This window comes from Oncorhynchus gorbuscha, unplaced genomic scaffold, assembly GCF_021184085.1.
Source record: "Oncorhynchus gorbuscha isolate QuinsamMale2020 ecotype Even-year unplaced genomic scaffold, OgorEven_v1.0 Un_scaffold_687, whole genome shotgun sequence".
Taxonomy (NCBI): Eukaryota; Metazoa; Chordata; class Actinopteri; order Salmoniformes; family Salmonidae; genus Oncorhynchus; species Oncorhynchus gorbuscha.
Window position 1 is genome coordinate 48,776 of NW_025745763.1, and position 27,377 is coordinate 76,152.

At 41.7% G+C, this 27,377-nt stretch overlaps 1 protein-coding gene across 1 annotated transcript in view; it reads left to right on the plus strand.

Moving 5' to 3' along the window:
- Nucleotides 1–270: 270 nt before the first annotated feature.
- The window catches only part of LOC124019806 (neurotrophin-3-like), a 121,213-nt gene continuing 94,106 nt past the window's right edge, over nt 271–27,377 (plus strand). Inside the window, exon 1 of the mRNA XM_046335238.1 lies at nt 271–430. Within this exon, the coding sequence (XP_046191194.1) occupies nt 413–430 (18 nt within the window). The 5' untranslated portion in view covers nt 271–412. The remainder of the gene's footprint in view (nt 431–27,377) is intronic.

Sequence of the window (27,377 nt, forward strand, 5' to 3'; positions counted from 1 at the left end):
TTTTGTGATAGGGAGAGCATTACTGTATATACAGGAGTTAGATACCGGTATCTGTCCTAGTCGATGTCCATAGCTCCGACGGGCAGGCGTCTGCCTCTCTAAAGCACATAGGCCAGCAGCCATCTGTCCGTCAGAGCTGCAGATTACGAATGCAACCAGAGAGAGAGAGAGCGAGACACAGAGAGAGAGAGAGAGAGCGAGAGAGAGAGAGAGAGAGAGACACAGAGAGAGAGACACAGAGAGAGAGAGAGAGGGAGAGAGAGAGAGAGAGAGAGGGCACTACTCTCTTCGCGAAAGCAGGACTGTAGTAGCACGCATAGGCGGTGCGCTTTAAAGTGGGAAGTTTCGAAAAGGATTCTGTATATATCAGCACCTCCATGTCGGCTCTGCTGGATATTTACACACCGATGCTATGGTTACCTTTATTACGGTAAGACACGTTTACAAAACAACTTTACTGGCTCAACTGATGTTGTTTTGATTTGTAACTCAGTCGCTGTGACACCGACCGTGTCTTGAGTGACAGACCGAGCGGCGTGTTTCAAGGAGAAAGTGGCATTAAAACGAGGAAAACAACGAAAGAGTGAAATATATCAACATGATCGGTTGTGAAGTCGGTAGCTACCGTTGCAGCTGATATAGTAGAGGCTGTACTGTTGTAAAACTGTTCTAAAACCACATCTAAACGTACGGTTTGGATACATGGAAGGGATTGAATTATAAATGATATATTTCCTTCAATAAGACAGTTGAATAATAGCCCAGTATTGTGTAGAATGTGTTTTGAGGCTCGGTAAAGAAAGCCCATCATATGGGGTAGATCCAGTCGGAATGTGTAACGCTATGCGCTGAGCGCTGCCCCCGGGGGTGAACAGAAAACCAGTACGGGCAAATTCACTCCTTTACCTCCCCGGAATACACTCCTTCTATACCTCAGGTAGACAATAGACAGGGCTGGTCTGCGGCTCAGCTATTCCAACACGTAGCCTGCCGTACACACATTATATATTATGTTCAACGGAAGAATGTGAAGTAGACTACTGTACATAGAGAGTGGATATGTTGTGGAATTCCTGGTCGCGCTTTAAATGAACTAAATCAAACATCCAACTTCCCTGACGCCCTCAGAGGGGAAATAAAGTCAGTATGGCTCTACAACTGAAACAATAAAGCAGAATGCGTTCAGCCTGTCAATCTGTCAGCGTGTCTGTCAACTCAACAGTCTGTGTGCAGGAGAAAGTGAACATTATAATTTGAGCCAACGGGCACCCTGTCCCGGGAAACATTTGCGGCTGCGTGATGCGCAGTGAAGGAGTTATTTCAATGTTATAATGTGGAATGTTAAATTACGGCCCCAGAACCCTTAAAATGATGCTTTATTTTCCCCATCGGCTTCACTTTGGTGTGCCGGTAGGTTGCCCTAAACAGACAGAGATAGCAGACAATCCCTGAAATGGATAATCCCGAAAATCTGAGGAATAGACGGGATTGGCCATTGCCCTGGCTCGGGTGGTGATGAAGTGTTAATAAGGGAGAGAGAGAAGCGGTTCCCTGGTAGTTTGGTCGGTCTGACCGGGCCTCCACCTCAGCGTCGGGGTGGTCCTGTGTCTGGTTGAGCGCTGTAGGGATTCTACTACTATTCAGACTACAGACCTATGCCGCATCTGTCAAATAGTGGATTTGATGCAGAGCGCATCTGATTTGAGGAGCACTGGGAATTAAGATGAGTGGTTCAACGGGGCAGAAAATGGCCACAGCATAGGCTTCACCAGTACAGTACTGCACAGCCTGGCTCTGTGCTACAGTAACCACAGAGCCAGTAGCTGGTAGGCCTCGGCTACCACACCATGTCCACATTACTGTAGCCCACACCGCGTCATAGTCAACTCAATCATGCTCTCCTCAAATGGTCACTTCCAATCTCTGTGAGAGTTTGTGTTGAAAAATAATTAGATTTACATGTGAAATTTCAATAACAAGTATCAATTCCACACAAAATATTGAAGGCCTAGATTCAATCAGATCAAGAGTTAACTAGCGATAGTAAACACTGGCATAGGGATATTTTGGTGGTGTTGTGGTCGGAGTTATCCAATTGGTTAGCAGCTGCTCTTGGGATCAAGCCACGCGCCCACACCCCTCCCACTCGCGTTAGAAAGTGTAGGCAGGCTATTTAAGCGATAAGGCCGATGACGTGTGGTATGTGGTCAACATAACACAATGCTGAGTGCCAGGATACAGCTCTTAGCCGTGGTATACTGGCCATATACCACAAACCCCTGAGGTGCCTTATTGCTGTTATAAACTGGTAACTAGCATAATTAGACCAGTAAATAGTACCTTTTTTATACCAATGGTATATGGTGTAATATACCACGGCTTTCAGCCAATCAGCATTCAGGGCTTGAACCACCCAGTTTATAAATATAAATAATTACGCTCAATGGAAAAGTCCTGAAAGGAAATGATGATGATGTCTATGATCCCAATCAAATCAAATCAAAGTGTATTTGGGTGGTGGGACACAATGCAGATAGCCCGGTTAGCCAATGTGCGGGAGCACTGGTTGGTCAGGCCAATTGAGGTAGTATGTACATGAATGTATAGTTAAAGTGACTATGCACAATTATTAGGACCTTCCTCTGACACCGCCTGGTGCAGAGGTCCTGGATGGCATGCAGCTTTGCCCCAGTGATGTACTGGGCCGTACGCACTACCCTCTGAAGTGCCTTGCGGTAAGAGGCTGAGCAATTGTCGTACCAGGCAGTGATGCAACCAGTCAGGATGCTCTCGATGTTGCAGCTGTAGAACCTTTTGAGGATCTGAGGATACATGCCAAATATTTTCAGTCTCCTGAGGGGGAATAGGTTTTGTCGTGCCCTCTTCACGACTGTCTTGGTGTGTTTGGACCGTTCTAGTTTGTTGGTGATGTCGACACCAAGGAAAGTGAAGCTCTCGACCCGCTCCACTACAGCCCCGTCGATGAGAATGGGGCTGTGCTCGCACCTCCTTTTCCTGTAGCCCACAATCATCTCCTTTGTCTTGGTTACGTTGAGGGATAGGGTGTTATTCTGGCATCACCCGGCCAGGTTTCTGACATCACATTCTGATGTAATAATGAGGATGTCTGTGATCCTAATGGAGGTGTAGATTACATCACATTATGATGTAATAATGAGGATGTCTGTGATCCTAATGGAGGTGTAGATTACATCACATTATGATGTAATAATGAGGATGTCTGTGATCCTAATGGAGGTGTAGATTACATCACATTATGATGTAATAATGAGGATGTCTGTGATCCTAATGGAGGTGTAGATTACATCACATTATGATGTACATAATGATGTAATAATGAGGATGTCTGTGATCCTAATGGAGGTGTAGATTACATCACATTATGATGTAATAATGAGGATGTCTGTGATCCTAATGGAGGTGTAGATTACATCACATTATGATGTAATAATGAGGATGTCTGTGATCCTAATGGAGGTGTAGATTACATCACATTCTGATGTAATAATGAGGAGTCTGTGATCCTAATGGAGGTGTAGATTACATCACATTCTGATGTAATAATGAGGATGTCTGTGATCCTAATGGAGGTGTAGATTACATCACATTATGATGTAATAATGAGGATGTCTGTGATCCTAATGGAGGTGTAGATTACATCACATTCTGATGTAATAATGAGGATGTCTGTGATCCTAATGGAGGTGTAGATTACATCACATTCTGATGTAATAATGAGGATGTCTGTGATCCTAATGGAGGTGTAGATTACATCACATTATGATGTAATAATGAGGATGTCTGTGATCCTAATGGAGGTGTAGATTACATCACATTCTGATGTAATAATGAGGATGTCTGTGATACTAATGGAGGTATAGATTACATCACATTCTGATGTAATAATGAGGATGTCTGTGATCCTAATGGAGGTGTAGATTACATCACATTCTGATGTAATAATGAGGATGTCTGTGATCCTAATGGAGGTGTAGATTACATCACATTCTGATGTAATAATGAGGATATCTGTGATCCTAATGGAGGTGTAGATTACATCACATGCTGATGTAATAATGAGGATGTCTGTGATCCTAATGGAGGTGTAGATTACATCACATTCTGATGTAATAATGAGGATGTCTATGATCCTAATGGAGGTGTAGATTACATCACATTCCAGTGTTGCACTTGAAAACAAGGCTGCATGGGATTTCTGAGAGGCCATCCAATGGCAATGTTTGCTTTAGGTCCCCATGTGTCGACAATACGCAATACCAACACAGGCTCTCCTCAGGGATGTGTTGTGTCTCCACTCCACCACCAACACAGTCTCTCCTCAGGGATGTGTTGTGTCCCCACTCCACCACCAACACAGTCTCTCCTCAGGGATGTGTTGTGTCTCCACTCCACCACCAACACAGTCTCTCCTCAGGGATGTGTTGTGTCTCCACTCCACCACCAACACAGTCTCTCCTCAGGGATGTGTTTTGTCCCCACTCCTGTACATCTTGTACACTAATAGTTGTCACACAGACAGGCCTGGATGAGATCTTTAAGGTCAGGGCCCTCCCCAAGGTACTGGGAGTCAAACAGACAGGCCTGGATGAGATCATTAATGTCAGGGCCCTCCCCAAGGTACTTGGAGTCAAACAGACAGGCCTGGATGAGATCTTTAAGGTCAGGGCCCTCCCCAAGGTACTTGGAGTCAAACAGACAGGCCTGGATGAGATCTTTAAGGTCAGGGCCCTCCCCAAGGTACTTTGAGTCAAACAGACAGGCCTGGATGAGGTCTTTAAGGTCAGGGCCCTCCCCAAGGTACTGGGAGTCAAACAGACAGGCCTGGATGAGATCTTTAAGGTCAGGGCCCTCCCCAAGGTACTTGGAGTCAAACAGACAGGCCTGGATGAGGTCTTTAAGGTCAGGGCCCTCCCCAAGGTACTGGGAGTCAAACAGACAGGCCTGGATGAGATCTTTAAGGTCAGGGCCCTCCCCAAGGTACTTGGAGTCAAACAGACAGGCCTGGATGAGATCTTTCAGGTCAGGGCCCTCAGCAAGGCTCACAAAATAATTTTAGACCCAAACCATCCTCTGTACCCGGACTTTGAACTACTCCCCTCTGGGTGCAGGTATAGAACACCCCTCAGCAGGAAAAACACAACTAGACAATCATTTGTGCCAGGTGTGATATCCCTCCTAAATAGCTCGGGCTAATCTTCCTATAGACTCAGTAAGGCCAGCAGGCTAATGTTCCTATCGACTCAGTAAGGCCAGCAGGCTAATCTTCCTATCCACTCAGTAATTCCAGCAGGCTAATGTTCTTATCGACTCGGTAAGGCCAGCAGGCTAATGTTCCTATAGACTCAGTAAGACCAGCAGGCTAATGTTCCTATAGACTCAGTAAGACCAGCAGGCAAATGTTCCTATAGACTCAGTAGGACCAGCAGGCTAATGTTCCTATAGACTCAGTAAGGCCAGCAGGCTAATGTTCCTATCGACTCAGTAAGACCAGCAGGCTAATGTTCATATAGACTCGGTAAGGCCAGCAGGCTAATGTTCCTATAGACTCAGTAAGACCAGCAAGCTAATGTTCCTATAGACTCAGTAAGGTCAGCAGGCTAATGTTCCTATAGACTCAGTAAGACCAGCAGGCTAATGTTCCTATAGACTCAGTAAGGCCAGCAGGCTAATGTTCCTATAGACTTAGTAAGGCCAGCAGGCTAATGTTCCTATAGACTCAGTAAGGCCAGCAGGCTAATGTTCCTATAGACTCAGTAAGGCCAGCAGGCTAATGTTCCTATAGACTCAGTAAGGCCAGCAGGCTAATGTTCCTATCGACTCAGTAAGGTCAGCAGGCTAATGTTCCTATCGACTCAGTAAGGCCAGCAGGCTAATGTTCCTATAGACTCAGTAAGGCCAGCAGGCTAATGTTCCTATAGACTCAGTAAGGCCAGCAGGCTAATGTTCCTATAGACTCAGTAAGGCCAGCAGGCTAATGTTCCTATAGACTCAGTAAGACCAGCAGGCTAGTCTTTAATAATTTTTTTGTTGGTATGTAACTGTTATGAAAGTTGTATTGTTAATTTGGTTTTGTATCTAAACGCCACTTTAAATGTGTACATGACACTGCAACAACATTTCCCCATGGGGACAATGGAGTCAGTCAGTAAGGACGCTTTAGGTTTAAAGCTGGGAGCCACTTGTGGATTTGTCAGGCCTAAAGCAGATTCCTCAGAGACCGTTAAAACAACCCCGATGCGGATGTTGGCTAAGGCCGATCTGATTGAATCCAGGCCTAATTTATCTTCAAATGGTAAAATGAAATGTGTGTCAAACGCAGCTCATGTGACCTACTGTACCAGAAACCATGAACCATAAGCTCTCTGTGAAGTTTACACTAACAACTTTATTAGTATTGCAGCAGTAGACTGACTAGCCTGGTCCCAGATCAGTTTGTATTGCAGCAGTAGACTGACTAGCCTGGTCCCAGATCTGATTGTATTGCAGCAGTAGACTGACTAGCCTGGTCCCAGATCTGTTTGTATTGCAGCAGTAGACTGACGAGCCTGGTCCCAGATCAGTTTGTATTGCAGCAGTAGACTGACTAGCCTGGTCCCAGATCTGATTGTATTGCAGCCGTAGACTGACTGGCCTGGTCCCAGATCTGTTTGTATTGCAGCAGTAGACTGACGAGCCTGGTCCCAGATCTGTTTGTATTGCAGCAGTAGACTGACGAGCCTGGTCCCAGATCTGTTTGTATTGCAGCTGACTAGCCTGGTCCCAGATCAGTTTGTATTGCAGCAGTAGACTGACTAGGCTGGTCCCAGATCAGTTTGTATTGCAGCAGTAGACTGACTAGCCTGGTCCCAGATCAGTTTGTATTGCAGCAGTAGACTGACTAGCCTGGTCCCAGATCTGTTTGTATTGCAGCAGTAGACTGACTAGCCTGGTCCCAGATCAGTTTGTATTGCAGCAGTAGACTGACTAGCCTGGTCCCAGATCTGTTTGTATTGCAGCAGTAGACTGACTAGCCTGGTCCCAGATCAGTTTGTATTGCAGCAGTAGACTGACTAGCCTGGTCCCAGATCTGATTGTATTGCAGCCGTAGACTGACTAGCCTGGTCCCAGATCTGTTTGTATTGCAGCAGTAGACTGACTGGCCTGGTCCCAGATCTGATTGTATTGCAGCCGTAGACTGACTAGCCTGGTCCCAGATCTGATTGTATTGCAGCCGTAGACTGACTAGCCTGGTCCCAGATCAGTTTGTATTGCAGCAGTAGACTGACTAGCCTGGTCCCAGATCTGATTGTATTGCAGCAGTAGACTGACTAGCCTGGTCCCAGATCTGATTGTATTGCAGCCGTAGACTGACTAGCCTGGTCCCAGATCAGTTTGTATTGCAGCCGTAGACTGACTAGCCTGGTCCCAGATCTGTTTGTATTGCAGCAGTAGACTGACTAGCCTGGTCCCAGATCTGTTTGTATTGCAGCAGTAGACTGACTAGCCTGGTCCCAGATCTGTTTGTATTGCAGCAGTAGACTGACTAGCCTGGTCCCAGATCTGTTTGTATTGCAGCAGTAGACTGACTAGCCTGGTCCCAGATCTGTTTGTATTGCAGCAGTAGACTGACTAGCCTGGTCCCAGATCTGATTGTATTGCAGCAGTAGACTGACTAGCCTGGTCCCAGATCAGTTTGTATTGCAGCAGTAGACTGACTAGCCTGGTCCCAGATCTGTTCTTGATCTTGCCAACTCCATGGCTGTCAACGTCACTAATGTCACTGTACAGCCAAACATGACAGTTCCATGTGTACTGGGCAAAGAGCGCAGAACCAGCTTGGCACCAGAACCAGGCTATTGTAGTGGGCATACCTGGCCAAGGCTCAGTCCCAACGGTTTACACACTAATAGAACCATGTGGACACACTTCTGGACATCTAGAGACTCCACAGAAACATGTCTCTACATATTGGACCATATAGGGACACAGTTATACCCTCCTACTGCTGTGGGTGTCAGTGTGTTTGTGTGTCCTGAGGTGCAGAACAGAGCAGAGAAACATCATGTGGTCTGAAGGTGAATGACCACATATTGATGCAGCCCCATCACATGACGCCCCAGAACAGAGAACTATCACAGAGAGGACATAAGGAGGCTGACTTGGTGATTATATCTGTAGAAGAAACTCTGTAGTGTAGATATAGACATTATATCTATAGTGTAGATATGGACATTATATCTATAGAAGAAACTCTATAGTGTAGATATAGACATTATATCTATAGTGGAGATATGGACATTATATCTGTAGAAGAAACTCTATAGTGTAGATATAGACATTATATCTATAGTGTAGATATGGACATTATATCTGTAGTGTAGATATGGACATTATATCTGTAGAAGAAACTCTATAGTGTAGATATAGACATTATATCTATAGTGTAGATATGGACATTATATCTGTAGTGTAGATATGGACATTATATCTATAGTGTAGATATGGACATTATATCTATAGTGTAGATATGGACATTATATCTATAGTGTAGATATGGACATTATATCTGTAGTGTAGATATGGACATTATATCTGTAGTGTAGATATGGACATTATATCTATAGTGTAGATATGGACATTATATCTATAGTGTAGATATGGACATTATATCTATAGTGTAGATATGGACATTATATCTGTAGTGTAGATATGGACATTATATCTGTAGTGTAGATATGGACATTATATCTGTAGAAGAAACTCTATAGTGTAGATATAGACATTATATCTATAGTGTAGATATGGACATTATATCTGTAGTGTAGATATGGACATTATATCTGTAGAAGAAACTCTATAGTGTAGATATAGACATTATATCTATAGTGTAGATATGGACATTATATCTGTAGTGTAGATATGGACATTATATCTGTAGAAGAAACTCTATAGTGTAGATATAGACATTATATCTATAGTGTAGATATGGACATTATATCTATAGTGTAGATATGGACATTATATCTATAGTGTAGATATGGACATTATATCTATAGTGTAGATATGAACATGATATCTATATAATCATCTCTGTAGTGTAGATATGGACATTATAGCTATAGTGTAGATATGGACATTATATCTATATAATAATCTATGTAGTGTAGATATGGACATTATATCTATAGTGTAGATATAGACATTATATCTGTAGTGTAGATATGGACATTATATCTATAGTGTAGATATGGACATTATATCTATAGTGTAGATATGGACATTATATCTATAGTGTAGATATGGACATTATATCTATATAATCATCTCTATAGTGTAGATATGTACATTATATCTATATAATAATATCTATAGTGTAGATATGGACATTATATCTGTAGTGTAGATGTGGACATTATATCTATAGTGTAGATGTGGACATTATATCTATAGTGTAGATGTGGACATTATATCTATAGTGTAGATATGGACATTATATCTGTAGTGTAGATATGGACATTATATCTGTAGAGTAGGTATGGACATTATATCTATATACATTTACATTTAAGTCATTTAGCAGACGCTCTTATCCAGAGCGACTTACAAATTGGGGGTGAGAAGGATTACTTTATCCTATCCTAGGTATTCCTTAAAGAGGTGGGGTTTCAGGTGTCTCCGGAAGGTGGTGATTGACTCCGCTGTCCTGGCGTCGTGAGGGAGTTTGTTCCACCATTGGGGGGCCAGAGCAGCGAAAAGTTTTGACTGGGCTGAGCGGGAACTGTACTTCCTCAGTGGTAGGGAGGCGAGCAGGCCAGAGGTGGATGAACGCAGTGCCCTTGTTTGGGTGTAGGGCCTGATCAGAGCCTGGAGGTACTGAGGTGCCGTTCCCCTCACAGCTCCGTAGGCAAGCACCATGGTCTTGTAGAGGATGCGAGCTTCAACTGGAAGCCAGTGGAGAGAGCGGAGGAGCGGGGTGACGTGAGAGAACTTGGGAAGGTTGAACACCAGACGGGCTGCGGCGTTCTGGATGAGTTGAAGGGGTTTAATGGCACAGGCAGGGAGCCCAGCCAACAGCGAATTGCAGTAATCCAGACGGGAGATGACAAGTGCCTGGATTAGGACCTGCGCCGCTTCCTGTGTGAGGCAGCGTCGTACTCTGCGGATGTTGTAGAGCATGAACCTACAGGAATGGGCCACCGCCTTGATGTTAGTTGAGAACGACAGGGTGTTGTCCAGGATCACGCCAAGGTTCTTAGCGCTCTGGGAGGAGGACACAATGGAGTTGTCAACCGTGATGGCGAGATCATGGAACGGGCAGTCCTTCCCCGGGAGGAAGAGCAGCTCCGTCTTGCCGAGGTTCAGCTTGAGGTGGTGATCCGTCATCCACACTGATATGTCTGCCAGGCATGCAGAGATGCGATTCGCCACCTGGTCATCAGAAGGGGGAAAGGAGAAGATTAATTGTGTGTCGTCTGCATAGCAATGATAGGAGAGACCATGTGAGGTTATGACAGAGCCAAGTGACTTGGTGTATAGCGAGAATAGGAGAGGGCCTAGAACAGAGCCCTGGGGGACACCAGTGGTGAGAGCGCGTGGTGAGGAGACAGATTCTCGCCACGCCACCTGGTAGGAGCGACCTGTCAGGTAGGACGCAATCCAAGCGTGGGCCGCGCCGGAGATGCCCAACTCGGAGAGGGTGGAGAGGAGGATCTGATGGTTCACAGTATCGAAGGCAGCCGATAGGTCTAGAAGGATGAGAGCAGAGGAGAGAGAGTTAGCTTTAGCAGTGCGGAGCGCCTCCGTGATACAGAGAAGAGCAGTCTCAGTTGAATGACTAGTCTTGAAACCTGACTGATTTGGATCAAGAAGGTCATTCTGAGAGAGATAGCGGGAGAACTGGCCAAGGATGGCACGTTCAAGAGTTTTGGAGAGAAAAGAAAGAAGGGATACTGGTCTGTAGTTGTTGACATCGGAGGGATTGAGTGTAGGTTTTTTCAGAAGGGGTGCAACTCTCGCTCTCTTGAAGACGGAAGGGACGTAGCCAGCGGTCAGGGATGAGTTGATGAGCGAGGTGAGGTAAGGGAGAAGGTCTCCGGAAATGGTCTGGAGAAGAGAGGAGGGGATAGGGTCAAGCGGGCAGGTTGTTGGGCGGCCGGCCGTCACAAGACGCAAGATTTCATCTGGAGAGAGAGGGGAGAAAGAGGTCAGAGCACAGGGTAGGGCAGTGTGAGCAGAACCAGCGGTGTCGTTTGACTTAGCAAACGAGGATCGGATGTCGTCGACCTTCTTTTCAAAATGGTTGACGAAGTCATCTGCAGAGAGGGAGGAGGGGGGGAGGAGGATTCAGGAGGGAGGAGAAGGTGGCAAAGAGCTTCCTAGGGTTAGAGGCAGATGCTTGTAATTTAGAGTGGTAGAAAGTGGCTTTAGCAGCAGAGACAGAGGAGGAAAATGTAGAGAGGAGGGAGTGAAAGGATGCCAGGTCCGCAGGGAGGCGGAGTTTTCCTCCATTTCCGCTCGGCTGCCCGGAGCCCTGTTCTGTGAGCTCGCAATGAGTCGTCGAGCCACGGAGCGGGAGGGGAGGACCGAGCCGGCCTGGAGGATAGGGGACAAAGAGAGTCAAAGGATGCAGAAAGGGAGGAGAGGAGGGTTGAGGAGGCAGAATCAGGAGATAGGTTGGAGAAGGTTTGAGCAGAGGGAAGAGATGATAGGATGGAAGAGGAGAGAGTAGCGGGGGAGAGAGAGCGAAGGTTGGGACGGCGCGATACCATCCGAGTAGGGGCAGTGTGGGAAGTGTTGGATGAGAGCGAGAGGGAAAAGGATACAAGGTGGTGGTCGGAGACTTGGAGGGGAGTTGCAATGAGGTTAGTGGAAGAACAGCATCTAGTAAAGATGAGGTCGAGCGTATTGCCTGCCTTGTGAGTAGGGGGGAAGGTGAGAGGGTGAGGTCAAAAGAGGACAGGAGTGGAAAGAAGGAGGCAGAGAGGAATAAGTCAAAGGTAGACGTGGGGAGGTTAAAGTCGCCCAGAACTGTGAGAGGTGAGCCGTCCTCAGGAAAGGAGCTTATCAAGGCATCAAGCTCATTGATGAACTCTCCGAGGGAACCTGGAGGGCGATAAATGATAAGGATGTTAAGCTTGAAAGGGCTGGTAACTGTGACAGCATGGAATTCAAAGGAGGCGATAGACAGATGGGTAAGGGGAGAAAGAGAGAATGACCACTTGGGAGAGATGAGGATCCCGGTGCCACCACCCCGCTGACCAGAAGCTCTCGGGGTGTGCGAGAACACGTGGGCGGACGAAGAGAGAGCAGTGGGAGTAGCAGTGTTATCTGTGGTGATCCATGTTTCCGTCAGTGCCAAGAAGTCGAGGGACTGGAGGGAGGCATAGGCTGAGATGAACTCTGCCTTGTTGGCCGCAGATCGGCAGTTCCAGAGGCTACCGGAGACCTGGAACTCCACGTGGGTCGTGCACGCTGGGACCACCAGATTAGGGTGGCCGCGGTCACGCGGTGTGGAGCGTTTGTATGGTCTGTGCAGAGAGGAGAGAACAGGGATAGACAGACACATAGTTGACAGGCTACAGAGGAGGCTACGCTAATGCAAAGGAGATTGGAATGACAAGTGGACTACACGTCTCGAATGTTCAGAAAGTTAAGCTTACGTAGCAAGAATCTTATTGACTAAAATGATTAAAATGATACAGTACTGCTGAAGTAGGCTAGCTGGCAGTGGCTGCGTTGTTGACTTTGTATGCTAGCTGGCAGTGGCTGCGTTGTTGACACTACACTAATCAAGTCGTTCCGTTGAGTGTAATAGTTTCTACAGTGCTGCTATTCGGGGGCTAGCTGGATAGCTAGCAGTGTTGATTACGTTACGTTGCGTTAAAAGAACGACAATAGCTGGCTAGCTAACCTAGAAAATCGCTCTAGACTACACAATTATCTTTGATACAAAGACGGCTATGTAGCTAGCTAAGTAGCTAGCTACGATCAAACAAATCAAACCGTTGTACTGTAATGAAATGAAATGAAAATGTGATACTACCTGTGGAGCGAAGCGGAATGCGACCGGGTTGTTGAGTGGGGAAGTTCTATTCGGAAGACGTTGGCTAGCTGTTGGCTAGCTAGCAGTGTCTCCTACGTTAAGGACGACAAATAGCTGGCTAGCTAACCTCGGTAAATTAAGATAATCACTCTAAGACTACACACTCTAAACTACACAATTATCTTGGATACGAAGACAGCAAAGACAGCTATGTAGCTAGCTAACACTACACTAATCAAGTCGTTCAGTTGAGTGTAATAGTTTCTACAGTGCTGCTATTCGGTGGACGTTTGCTAGCTGGCTAGCTGCTGGGCAAATAGCAGTGAAGACTACGTTAGGACGACGAAATACGATAATTACGCAATTATCTTTGATACAAAGACGGCTATGTAGCTAGCTAAGAAGAAATTGCTAAGATTAGACAAGTCAACCCGTTGTACTATAATGAAATGTAATGAAATGTAATGAAAAGTTATACTACCTGCGGAGCGAAGTGCAGATGCGACCGCTCGCTCCAACCCGGAAGTACCAGTGTAGATATGGACATTATATCTATATAATCATCTCTGTAGTGTAGATATGGACATTATATCTGTGGTGTAGATATGGACATTATATCTATAGTGTAGATATGGACATTATATCTGTAGTGTAGATATGGACATTATATCTATAGTGTAGATATGGACATTATATCTGTAGTGTAGATATGGACATTATATCTGTAGTGTAGATATGGACATTATATCTGTAGTGTAGATATGGACATTATATCTATAGTGTAGATATGGACATTATATCTATAGTGTAGATATGGACATTATATCTGTAGTGTAGATATGGACATTATATCTGTAGTGTAGATATGGACATTATATCTGTAGTGTAGATATGGACATTATATCTGTAGTGTAGATATGGACATTATATCTATAGTGTAGATATGGACATTATATCTGTAGTGTAGATATAGACATTATATCTATATAATCATCTCTGTAGTGTAGATATGGACATTATATCTATAGTGTAGATATGGACATTATATCTATATAATAATCTCTGTAGTGTAGATATGGACATTATATCTGTGGTGTAGATATGGACATTATATCTATATAATAATCTCTGTAGTGTAGATATGGACATTATATCTGTGGTGTAGATATGGACATTATATCTGGTCCTTCTGTAGCTCAGTTGGTAGAGCATGGCGCTTGTAACGCCAGGGTAGTGGGTTCGATCCCCGGGACCACCCATACGTAGAATGTATGCACACATGACTGTAAGTCGCTTTGGATAAAAGCGTCTGCTAAATGGCATATATTATTATATCTATATAATCATCTCTGTAGTGTAGATATGGACATTATATCTATATAATCATCTCTGTAGTGTAGATATGGACATTATATCTGTAGTGTAGATATGGACATTATATCTATAGTGTAGATATGGACATTATATCTATAGTGTAGATATGGACATTATATCTGTAGTGTAGATATGGACATTATATCTGTATTGTAGATATGGACATTATATCTATAGTGTAGATATGGACATTATATCTGTAGTGTAGATATGGACATTATATCTGTAGTGTAGATATGGACATTATATCTATATAATCATCTCTGTAGTGTAGATATGGACATTATATCTGTAGTGTAGATATGGACATTATATCTGTAGTGTAGATATGGACATTATATCTGTAGTGTAGATATGGACATTATATCTGTAGTGTAGATATGGACATTATATCTGTAGTGTAGATATGGACATTATATCTGTAGTGTAGATATGGACATTATGTCTGTAGTGTAGATATGGACATTATATCTATAGTGTAGATATGGACATTATATCTGTAGTGTAGATATGGACATTATATCTGTAGTGTAGATATGGACATTATATCTGTAGTGTAGATATGGACATTATATCTATAGTGTAGATATGGACATTATATCTATAGTGTAGATATGGACATTATAACTGTAGTGTAGATATGGACATTATATCTGTAGTGTAGATATGGACATTATATCTATATAATCATCTCTGTAGTGTAGATATGGACATTATATCTGTAGTGTAGATATGGACATTATATCTGTAGTGTAGATATGGACATTATATCTATATAATCATCTCTGTAGTGTAGATATGGACATTATATCTGTAGTGTAGATATGGCCATTATATCTGTAGTGTAGATATGGACATTATATCTATATAATCATCTCTGTAGTGTAGATATGGACATTATATCTGTAGTGTAGATATGGACATTATATCTATAGTGTAGATATGGACATTATATCTATAGTGTAGATATGGACATTATATCTGTAGTGTAGATATGGACATTATATCTATAGTGTAGATATGGACATTATATCTGTAGTGTAGATATGGACATTATATCTGTAGTGTAGATATGGACATTATATCTGTAGTGTAGATATGGACATTATATCTATAGTGTAGATATGGACATTATATCTGTAGTGTAGAAATGGACATTGTATCTATATACAATTTAGTATCTATAGTGTAGATATGGACATTATATCTGTAGTGGAGATATGGACATTCTATCTATAGTGTAGATATGGACATTGTATCTATATAATAATCTCTATAGGGTAGATATGGACATTATATCTGTAGTGTAGATATGGACATTATATCTATATAATAATCTCTGTAGTGTAGATGTGGACATTATATCTGTAGTGTAGATGTGGACATTATATCTATAGTGTAGATATGGACATTATATATCTGTAGTGTAGATATGGACATTATATCTATAGTGTAGATATGGACATTATATCTGTAGTGTAGATATGGACATTATATCTATAGTGTAGATATGGACATTATATCTATAGTGTAGATATGGACATTATCTCTATAGTGTAGATATGGACATTATATCTATATAATCATCTCTGTAGTGTAGATATGGACATTATATCTGTATTGTAGATATGGACATTATATCTATAGTGTAGATATGGACATTATATCTGTAGTGTAGATATGGACATTATATCTGTAGTGTAGATATGGACATTATATCTATAGTGTAGATAGACTGACTGTAGGGATGGTGATTGTGTTCTACTACAGTAGAGTAAAGGATATGGACATTATATCTGTAGTGTAGATATGGACATTATATCTGTAGTGTAGATATGGACATTATATCTATAGTGTAGATATGGACATTATATCTGTAATGTAGATATGGACATTATATCTGTAATGTAGATATGGACATTATATCTGTAATGTAGATATGGACATTATATCTATAGTCTAGATATGGACATTATATCTATAGTGTAGATGTGGACATTATATCTATAGTGTAGATGTGGACATTATATCTGTAGTGTAGATATGGACATTATATCTATAGTGTAGATATGGACATTATATCTATAGTGTAGATGTGGACATTATATCTGTAGTGTAGATATGGACATTATATCTATAGTGTAGATATGGACATTATATCTATATAATCATCTCTGTAGTGTAGATATGGACATTATCTCTGTAGTGTAGATATTGACATTATATATATAGTGTAGATATGGACATTATATCTGTAGTGTAGATATGGACATTATATCTATAGTGTAGATATGGACATTATCTCTGTAGTGTAGATATTGACATTATATATATAGTGTAGATATGGACATTATATCTGTAGTGTAGATATGGACATTATATCTGTAGTGTAGATATGGACATTATATCTGTAGTGTAGATATGGACATTATATCTGTAGTGTAGATATGGACATTATATCTATAGTGTAAATATGGACATTATATCTATATAATAATCTCTGTGATTGTGTTCTACTACAGTAGAGTAAAGGATATGGACATTATATCTGTAGTGTAGATATGGACATTATATCTATAGTGTAGATATGGACATTATATCTGTAGTGTAGATATGGACATTCTATCTGTAGTGTAGATATGGACATTATATCTATATAATCATCTCTGTAGTGTAGATATGGACATTATATCTATAGTGTAGATATGGACATTATATCTGTAGTGTAGATATGGACATTCTATCTGTAGTGTAGATATGGACATTATATCTATATAATCATCTCTGTAGTGTAGATATGGACATTATATCTATAGTGTAGATATGGACATTATATCTGTAGTGTAGATATGGACATTATCTCTGTAGTGTAGATATGGACATTATCTCTGTAGTGTAGATATGGACATTATATCTGTAGTGTAGATATGGACATTATATCTATAGTGTAGATATGGACATTATATCTATAGTGTAGATATGGACATTATATCTGTATTGTAGATATGGACATTATATCTATAGTGTAGATATGGACATTATATCTGTAGTGTAGATATGGACATTATATCTATAGTGTAGATATGGACATTATATCTATAGTGTAGATATGGACATTATATCTGTAGTGTAGATATGGACATTATATCTGTAGTGTAGATATGGACATTATATCTATAGTGTAGATATGGACATTATCTTTGTAGTGTAGATAGACTGACTGTAGGGATGGTGATTGTGTTCTACTACAGTAGAGTATAGGATATGGACATTATATCTATAGTGTAGATATGGACATTATATCTATATAATCATCTCTGTAGTGTAGATATGGACATTATATCTATAGTGTAGATATGGACATTATATCTGTATTGTAGATATGGACATTATATCTATAGTGTAGATATGGACATTATATCTATAGTGTAGATATGGACATTATATCTGTATTGTAGATATGGACATTATATCTATAGTGTAGATATGGACATTATATCTATAGTGTAGATATGGACATTATATCTGTATTGTAGATATGGACATTATATCTATAGTGTAGATATGGACATTATATCTATAGTGTAGATATGGACATTATATCTGTATTGTAGATATGGACATTATATCTATAGTGTAGATATGGACATTATATCTGTAGTGTAGATATGGACATTATATCTGTAGTGTAGATATGGACATTATATCTGTAGTGTAGATATGGACATTATCTCTGTATTGTAGATATGGACATTATATCTGTAGTGTAGATATGGACATTATCTCTGTAGTGTAGATATGGACATTATCTCTGTAGTGTAGATCGACTGACTGTAGGGATGGTGATTGTGTTCTACTACAGTAAAGGATATGGACATTATCTCTGTAGTGTAGATATGGACATTATCTCTGTAGTGTAGATAGACTGACTGTGGGGATGGTGATTGTGTTCTACTACAGTAGAGTAAAGGTCAGTCCAGTACAGGCAGGTTTAGCTGAATGAACAACAACGGCGGAATGCAATATAACATTTTACGAGATCGTTTGGGGAATGGCCTCGCCTCCAACGGAAGATCCTCAGTGCCAGATGATGTAATGACAGGTACACCAATGCTGGAACCCCCCAACGGAAGATCCTCAGTGCCAGATGATGTAATGACAGGTACACCTATGCTGGAACCCCCCCCCCCCTCCAACGGATGATCCTCAGAGCCAGATGATGTAATGACAGGTACACCAATGCTGGCGGGCCTTAAAACCTCTTGGAGCTAGGGGGCACTATTTTGATTTTTGGAAAAATAATGTTCCCAAAGTAAACGGCCTATTTCTCAGGACCAGATGCTAGAATATCCATATAATTGACAGCTTAGGATAGAAAACACTCTAACGTTTCCAAAACTGTAAAAATATTGTCTGTGAGTATAACAGAACTGATATTGCAGGCGAAAGCCTGAGACAAATCCAATCAGGAAGTGACTCTTATTTTGAAAGCTGTGTTCCTATGCATCCTTATTGACCTTTGAAAGGGATATCAACCAGATTCCTTTTTCTATGGCTTCCCTAAGGTGTCTACAGCCTTTAGACATAGTTTCAGGCCTTTATTTTGAAGAAGGAGCGTGAACGACCACATTACGTAAGTGGTCAGGTGGGGGCTCTCAGAGTGATTTTTGCGCAAAAGAGAGAGTCGGCCATTGTTCCTCCCGGTCCTAGTGAAAAGCCAACTGTCCCTGTTGATATATTATCGAATAGATATTTGAAAAACACCTTGAGAATTGATTATAAAAACGTTTGCCATGTTTCTGTCGACATTATGGATATAATTTGGAATTTTTTGTCGTGACCGCTATTTCCGGTGGATTCCTGGGCATAATATACCAAACTAACGGAGGTATTGGGATATAAAAAATATCTTTATGGAACAAAAGGAACATTTGCTGTCTAACTGGGAGTCTGGTGAGTGAAAACATCCGAAGATCATCAAAGGTTAATTTGATTGCTTTTCTGATTTTCGTTACCAAGCTTCCTGATGCTAAGTGTACGTAATGCTATGCTAGGCTATCGATAAACTTACACAAACGCTTGTATTGCTTTCGCTGTAAAGCATAATTTTAAAATCTGAGATGACTAACAAAAGGCTAAGCTGTGTTTCGCTATATTTCACTTGTGATTTCATGAATATGAATATGTTGTAGTAATATTTTTTGACTGTTGCACTATGCTATTCAGCGTTGCTGATGACAAATATACCGGATCCAGGATGGGTAGTTCTAAGAGGTTGTTTAAGGTTGTTATAGCTGGTGGTTGTGGGAAGGTGGTGGAGAAAAACAGCAGGTGAGAGAATGAGGGTAAATTAACATATCAATACATCCCAACATTAACGCCCATTGGTTGAGAGAGAAGGCCCATTGGTTAAGAGAGAGAAGGCCCATTGGTTAAGAGAGAGAAGGCCCATTGGTTGAGAGAGAGAAGGTCTATTGGTTGAGAGAGAGAAAGCCCATTGGTTAAGAGAGAGAAGGCCCATTGGTTGAGAGAGAGAAGGCCCATTGGACATGGACAGAACAGGTTCAGGAATATAGGGACGTACATGGACAGAATGGGTTCAGAATATAGGGACGTACATGGACAGAATGGGTTCAGAATATAGGGACGTACATGGACAGAATGGGTTCAGAATATAGGGACGTACATGGACAGAATGGGTTCAGAATATAGGGACGTACATGGACAGAATGGGTTCAGAATATAGGGACGTACATGGACAGAATGGGTTCCGAATATAGGGACGTACATGGACATGGACAGAATGGGTTCAGAATATAGGGATGTACATGGACATGGACAGAATGGGTTCAGAATATAGGGACGTACATGGACAGAATGGGTTCAGAATATAGGGACGTACATGGACAGAACAGGTTCAGAATATAGGGACGTACATGGACATGGACAGAACAGGTTCAGAATATAGGGACGTACATGGACAGAACGGGTTCAGAATATAGGGACGTACATGGACAGAACGGGTTCAGAATATAGGGACGTACATGGACAGAATGGGTTCAGAATATAGGGACGTACATGGACAGAACAGGTTCAGAATATAGGGACGTACATGGACAGAATGGGTTCAGAATATAGGGACGTACATGGACAGAACAGGTTCAGAATATAGGGACGTACATGGACAGAATGGGTTCAGAATATAGGGACGTACATGGACAGAATGGGTTCAGAATATAGGGACATACATGGGCAGAATGGGTTCAGAATATAGGGACGTACATGGACAGAATGGGTTGGTAGTTTTACTCTGCATTTCTTTATTATTTAGGAACATTTTTGGGTTATGAAAGTATGTATGAATCATTAATGGTTGGGAGAACCTTTACTCACATAATATATTGATGAGTGTAAAATACAGCAGTTTGAATCATCCTGAGAGTTGTCCTATAAATCTACCCTGATCCTCACTAATCATGGAACTGTAATAGGGGTTAAACAGTAGTCCTATAAATCTACCCTGATCCTCACTAATCATGGCACTGTAATAGGGGTTAAACAGTAGTCCTGATCCTCACTAATCATGGAACTGTAATAGGGGTTAAACAGTAGTCCTGATCCTCACTAATCATGGCACTGTAATAGGGGTTAAACAGTAGTCCCATAAATCTACCCTGATCCTCACTAATCATGGAACTGTAATAGGGGTTAAACAGTAGTCCTATAAATCTACCCTGATCCTCACTGATCATGGAACTGTAATAGGGGTTAAACAGTAGTCCTGATCCTCACTAATCATGGCACTGTAATAGAGGTTAAACAGTAGTCCTATAAATCTACCCTGATCCTCACTAATCATGGAACTGTAATAGGGGTTGACCAGTAGTCCTATAAATCTACCCTGATCCTCACTAATCATGGAACTGTAATAGGGGTTAAACAGTAGTCCTATAAATCTACCCTGATCCTCACTGATCATGGAACTGTAATAGGGGTTAAACAGTAGTCCTGATCCTCACTAATCATGGCACTGTAATAGGGGTTAAACAGTAGTCCTATAAATCTACCCTGATCCTCACTAATCATGGAACTGTAATAGGGGTTGACCAGTAGTCCTGATCCTCACTAATCATGGCACTGTAATAGGGGTTAAACAGTAGTCCTGATCCTCACTAATCATGGCACTGTAATAGGGGTTAAACAGTAGTCCTGATCCTCACTAATCATGGAACTGTAATAGGGGTTGACCAGTAGTCCTGATCCTCACTAATCATGGAACTGTAATAGGGGTTAAACAGTAGTCCTGATCCTCACTGATCATGGAACTGTAATAGGGGTTAAACAGTAGTCCTATAAATCTACCCTGATCCTCACTAATCATGGAACTGTAATAGGGGTTAAACAGTAGTCCTATAAATCTACCCTGATCCTCACTAATCATGGCACTGTAATAGGGGTTAAACAGTAGTCCTGATCCTCACTAATCATGGCACTGTAATAGGGGTTGACCAGTAGTCCTGATCCTCACTAATCATGGCACTGTAATAGGGTTTAAACAGTAGTCCTATAAATCTACCCTGATCCTCACTAATCATGGAACTGTAATAGGGGTTAAACAGTAGTCCTGATCCTCACTAATCATGGAACTGTAATAGGGGTTAAACAGTAGTCCTATAAATCTACCCTGATCCTCACTAATCATGGAACTGTAATAGGGGTTGACCAGTAGTCCTGATAATCACTAATCATGGAACTGTAATAGGGGTTAAACAGTAGTCCTGATCCTCACTAATCATGGCACTGTAATAGGGGTTAAACAGTAGTCCTGATCCTCACTAATCATGGCACTGTAATAGGGGTTAAACAGTAGTCCTGATCCTCACTAATCATGGAACTGTAATAGGGGTTAAAGTAGTCCTATAAATCTACCCTGATCCTCACTAATCATGGAACTGTAATAGGGGTTAAACAGTAGTCCTATAAATCTACCCTGATCCTCACTAATCATGGAACTGTAATAGGGGTTAAACAGTAGTCCTATAAATCTACCCTGATCCTCACTAATCATGGAACTGTAATAGGGGTTAAACAGTAGTCCTGATCCTCACTAATCATGGAACTGTAATAGGGGTTAAACAGTAGTCCTGATCCTCACTAATCATGGCACTGTAATAGGGGTTAAACAGTAGTCCTATAAATCTACCCTGATCCTCACTAATCATGGCACTGTAATAGGGGTTAAACAGTAGTCCTGATCCTCACTAATCATGGAACTGTAATAGGGGTTAAACAGTAGTCCTATAAATCTACCCTGATCCTCACTAATCATGGCACTGTAATAGGGGTTAAACAGTAGTCCTGATCCTCACTAATCATGGCACTGTAATAGGGGTTAAACAGTAGTCCTGATCCTCACTAATCATGGAACTGTAATAGGGGTTAAACAGTAGTCCTATAAATCTACCCTGATCCTCACTAATCATGGAACTGTAATAGGGGTTAAACAGTAGTCCTATAAATCTACCCTGATCCTCACTGATCATGGAACTGTAATAGGGGTTAAACAGTAGTCCTGATCCTCACTAATCATGGCACTGTAATAGAGGTTAAACAGTAGTCCTATAAATCTACCCTGATCCTCACTAATCATGGAACTGTAATAGGGGTTGACCAGTAGTCCTATAAATCTACCCTGATCCTCACTAATCATGGAACTGTAATAGGGGTTAAACAGTAGTCCTATAAATCTACCCTGATCCTCACTAATCATGGAACTGTAATAGGGGTTAAACAGTAGTCCTATAAATCTACCCTGATCCTCACTAATCATGGAACTGTAATAGGGGTTAAACAGTAGTCCTGATCCTCACTAATCATGGAACTGTAATAGGGGTTAAACAGTAGTCCTGATCCTCACTAATCATGGAACTGTAATAGGGGTTGAACAGTAGTCCTGATCCTCACTAATCATGGCACTGTAATAGGGGTTAAACAGTAGTCCTGATCCTCACTAATCATGGAACTGTAATAGGGGTTAAACAGTAGTCCTGATCCTCACTAATCATGGAACTGTAATAGGGGTTGAACAGTAGTCCTGATCCTCACTAATCATGGAACTGTAATAGGGGTTAAACAGTAGTCCTATAAATCTACCCTGATCCTCACTAATCATGGCACTGTAATAGGGGTTAAACAGTAGTCCTGATCCTCACTAATCATGGCACTGTAATAGGGGTTGACCAGTAGTCCTGATCCTCACTAATCATGGAACTGTAATAGGGTTTAAACAGTAGTCCTATACATCTACCCTGATCCTCACTAATCATGGAACTGTAATAGGGGTTAAACAGTAGTCCTGATCCTCACTAATCATGGCACTGTAATAGGGGTTGACCAGTAGTCCTGATCCTCACTAATCATGGAACTGTAATAGGGTTTAAACAGTAGTCCTATAAATCTACCCTGATCCTCACTAATCATGGAACTGTAATAGGGGTTAAACAGTAGTCCTGATCCTCACTAATCATGGAACTGTAATAGGGGTTGACCAGTAGTCCTGATCCTCACTAATCATGGAACTGTAATAGGGGTTGACCAGTAGTCCTGATCCTCACTAATCATGGAACTGTAATAGGGGTTAAACAGTAGTCCTGATCCTCACTAATCATGGCACTGTAATAGGGGTTAAACAGTAGTCCTGATCCTCACTAATCATGGAACTGTAATAGGGGTTAAACAGTAGTCCTATAAATCTACCCTGATCCTCACTAATCATGGAACTGTAATAGGGGTTAAACAGTAGTCCTATAAATCTACCCTGATCCTCACTAATCATGGAACTGTAATAGGGGTTAAACAGTAGTCCTATAAATCTACCCTGATCCTCACTAATCATGGAACTGTAATAGGGGTTAAACAGTAGTCCTGATCCTCACTAATCATGGAACTGTAATAGGGGTTGACCAGTAGTCCTGATCCTCACTAATCATGGAACTGTAATAGGGGTTAAACAGTAGTCCTGATCCTCACTAATCATGGAACTGTAATAGGGGTTAAACAGTAGTCCTATAAATCTACCCTGATCCTCACTAATCATGGAACTGTAATAGGGGTTGACCAGTAGTCCTGATAATCACTAATCATGGCACTGGATGACAGTGGTCCCTTCATGGTGAACTGTTCACCAGCCTCCAGGTTTAACCTGCTAGGTGTGGTCTTAGTTCCATACTGATTCAATAGGCTGCATGTTCTAAATTATTCCACAACCTTAGTCTAATATGGTCCAGTAATGAAAGAAAGGAAAACGGAATGGTATGATGCCAAATGGAAGATACAAACTGAAGAAAACTAACACTAAATTAATAGTTATAAATGCATAATTAACATGATACAAATTGTAAAATAAAAATGAAAAAATCCCAGTCATAGGCTATAATGAAACATTCTGAAGCCCAGTCATAGGCTATAATGAAACATTCTAAAGCCCAGTCATAGGCTATAATGCAACATTCTAAAGCCCAATCATAGGCTATAATGAAACATTCTAAAGCCCAGTCATAGGCTATAATGAAACATTCTGAAGCCCAGTCATAGGCTATAATGAAACATTCTAAAGCCCAGTCATAGGCTATAATGAAACATTCTAAAGCCCAATCATAGGCTATAATGAAACATTCTAAAGCCCAGTCACAGGCTATAATGAAACATTCTAAAGCCCAGTCATAGGCTATAATGAAACATTCTAAAGCCCAGTCATAGGCTATAATGAAACATTCTAAAGCCCAGTCATAGGCTATAATGAAACATTCTAAAGCCCAGTCACAGGCTATAATGAAACATTCTAAAGCCCAGTCATAGGCTATAATGAAACATTCTAAAGCCCAGTCATAGGCTATAATGAAACATTCTAAAGCCCAGTCACAGGCTATAATGAAACATTCTAAAGCCCAGTCATAGGCTATAATGAAACATTCTAAAGCCCAGTCACAGGCTATAATGAAACATTCTAAAGCCCAGTCATAGGCTATAATGAAACATTCTAAAGCCCAGTCATAGGCTATAATGAAACATTCTAAAGCCCAGTCATAGGCTATAATGAAACATTCTAAAGCCCAGTCACAGGCTATAATGAATACTATACTATTTCTTGGGTTCAGCCCTAAAGAAGCCCATAGCTTGGGTTCAGCCCTAAAGCCTATTTCTTGGGTTCAGCCCTACAGAAGCCTATTTCTTGGGTTCAGCCCTAAAGAAGCCTATAGCTTGGGTTCAGCCCTAAAGAAGCCTATAGCTTTGGTTCAGCCTATATCTTGGGTTCAGTAGAGTTCAGAAGAGTCCAGAGTTCAGTATGACATAGTAGAGTTCAGTAGAGTCCAGTAGGATGAAGTAGAGTTCAGTAGAGGCCAGTAGGACACAGTATAGTTTGGTAGAGTTAAGTAGGACACAGCAGAGTTCAGTAGAGTCCAGTAGGACACAGTATAGTTTGATAGAGTTAAGTAGGACACAGCAGAGTTCAGTAGAGTCCAGTAGAGTTCAGTAGAGTCCAGTAGGATGAAGTAGAGTTCAGTAGAGTCCAGTAGGACACATTAGAGTTCAGTAGAGGCCAGTAGGACACAGTATAGTTTGATAGAGTTAAGTAGGACACAGTAGAGTTCAAGTAGAGTCCAGTATGACACAGCAGAGTTCAGTAGAGTCCAGTAGAGTTCAGTAGAGTCCAGTAGGACACAGTAGAGATCAGTAGAGTTCAATAGAGTCCAGTAGGACACAGTAGAGTTCAAGTAGAGTCCAGTTGGACACAGTAGAGTCCAGGAGAGTCCAGTAGGACACAGTAGAGTTCAGTAGAGTTCAGTAGAGTCCAATAGGACACAGCAGAGTTCAAGTAGAGTCCAGTAGGACACAGTAGAGTCCAGGAGAGTGCAGTAGGACAGCGTAGAGTTCAGTAGGACACAGTAGAGTCCAGTAGAGTTCAATAGAGTTCAGTAGCACACTGGCAGAGTTCAGTAAAACTAAGTAGGACGCAGTAGAGTTCAGTAGAGTTCAGTAGAGTCCAGTAGGAAGCAGTAGAAATCAGTAGAGTTAAGTAGGACAGAGTAGAGTCCAGTAGGACCCAGTAGAGTTTATTAGAGTCCAGTAGAGCCCAGTAGAGTACAGTAGGACACAGTAGAGCCCAGTGGAGTACAGTAGGACACAGTAGATCCCAGTGGAGTACAGTAGGATACAGTAGATTCCAATATAGCAGTAGGACACAGTAGAGTCCAGCAGAGTCCTGTAGGACACAAAGTACAGTCAGTAGAGACAGGTCCAGTAGAGTATAGTAGAGTAAAGTAGAGTTAAGTATGACACAGTAGAGTCCAGTAGAACACAGTAGAGTTTGGTAGTACAGCAGAGTTAAGTATTACAGTAGTGTCCTGTTGGACACAGTAGAATACAGTAGAGTCCAAGAGACTAGAGTCTAATTGAGTACAGTAGAGTCCAATAGAGTCTAATAGAGTAGAGTAGACAACGCTGTGTGCTGGAAAACCTTGGTAGAGCATGGGTGAATTAGGCAGTGTGGCGCCTAGTGTTTCTCTTCAAGACCATCCATTCCCTGAATAGCCTGAATTAGATGCTCGTCTTGTGTCTGTGTTTGTGTGGAGCTTCAACAGAGTGTTGTGTGATTTACCTCTGACTGCTGGGGTAATATAACACATAACAGCAGACAATGTTCTGACAAGATAACAAGATAATCACTGTCTGGATCTGCCCCGGGCCTCCTCTTCCTCCCCTGTCTAACCCTCCTCCTCCTCTTCTCCCCTCTCTAACCAACCTCCTCCTCCTCCTCCTCTCTCCCTCTTCTTCCTATTCTCCTCCTCCTCCTCTCCCTCTTCTTCCTATTCTCCTCCTCCTCCTCTCCCTCTTCTTCCTATTCTCCTCCTCCTCCTCCTCCTCTTCTCCCCTCTCTAAC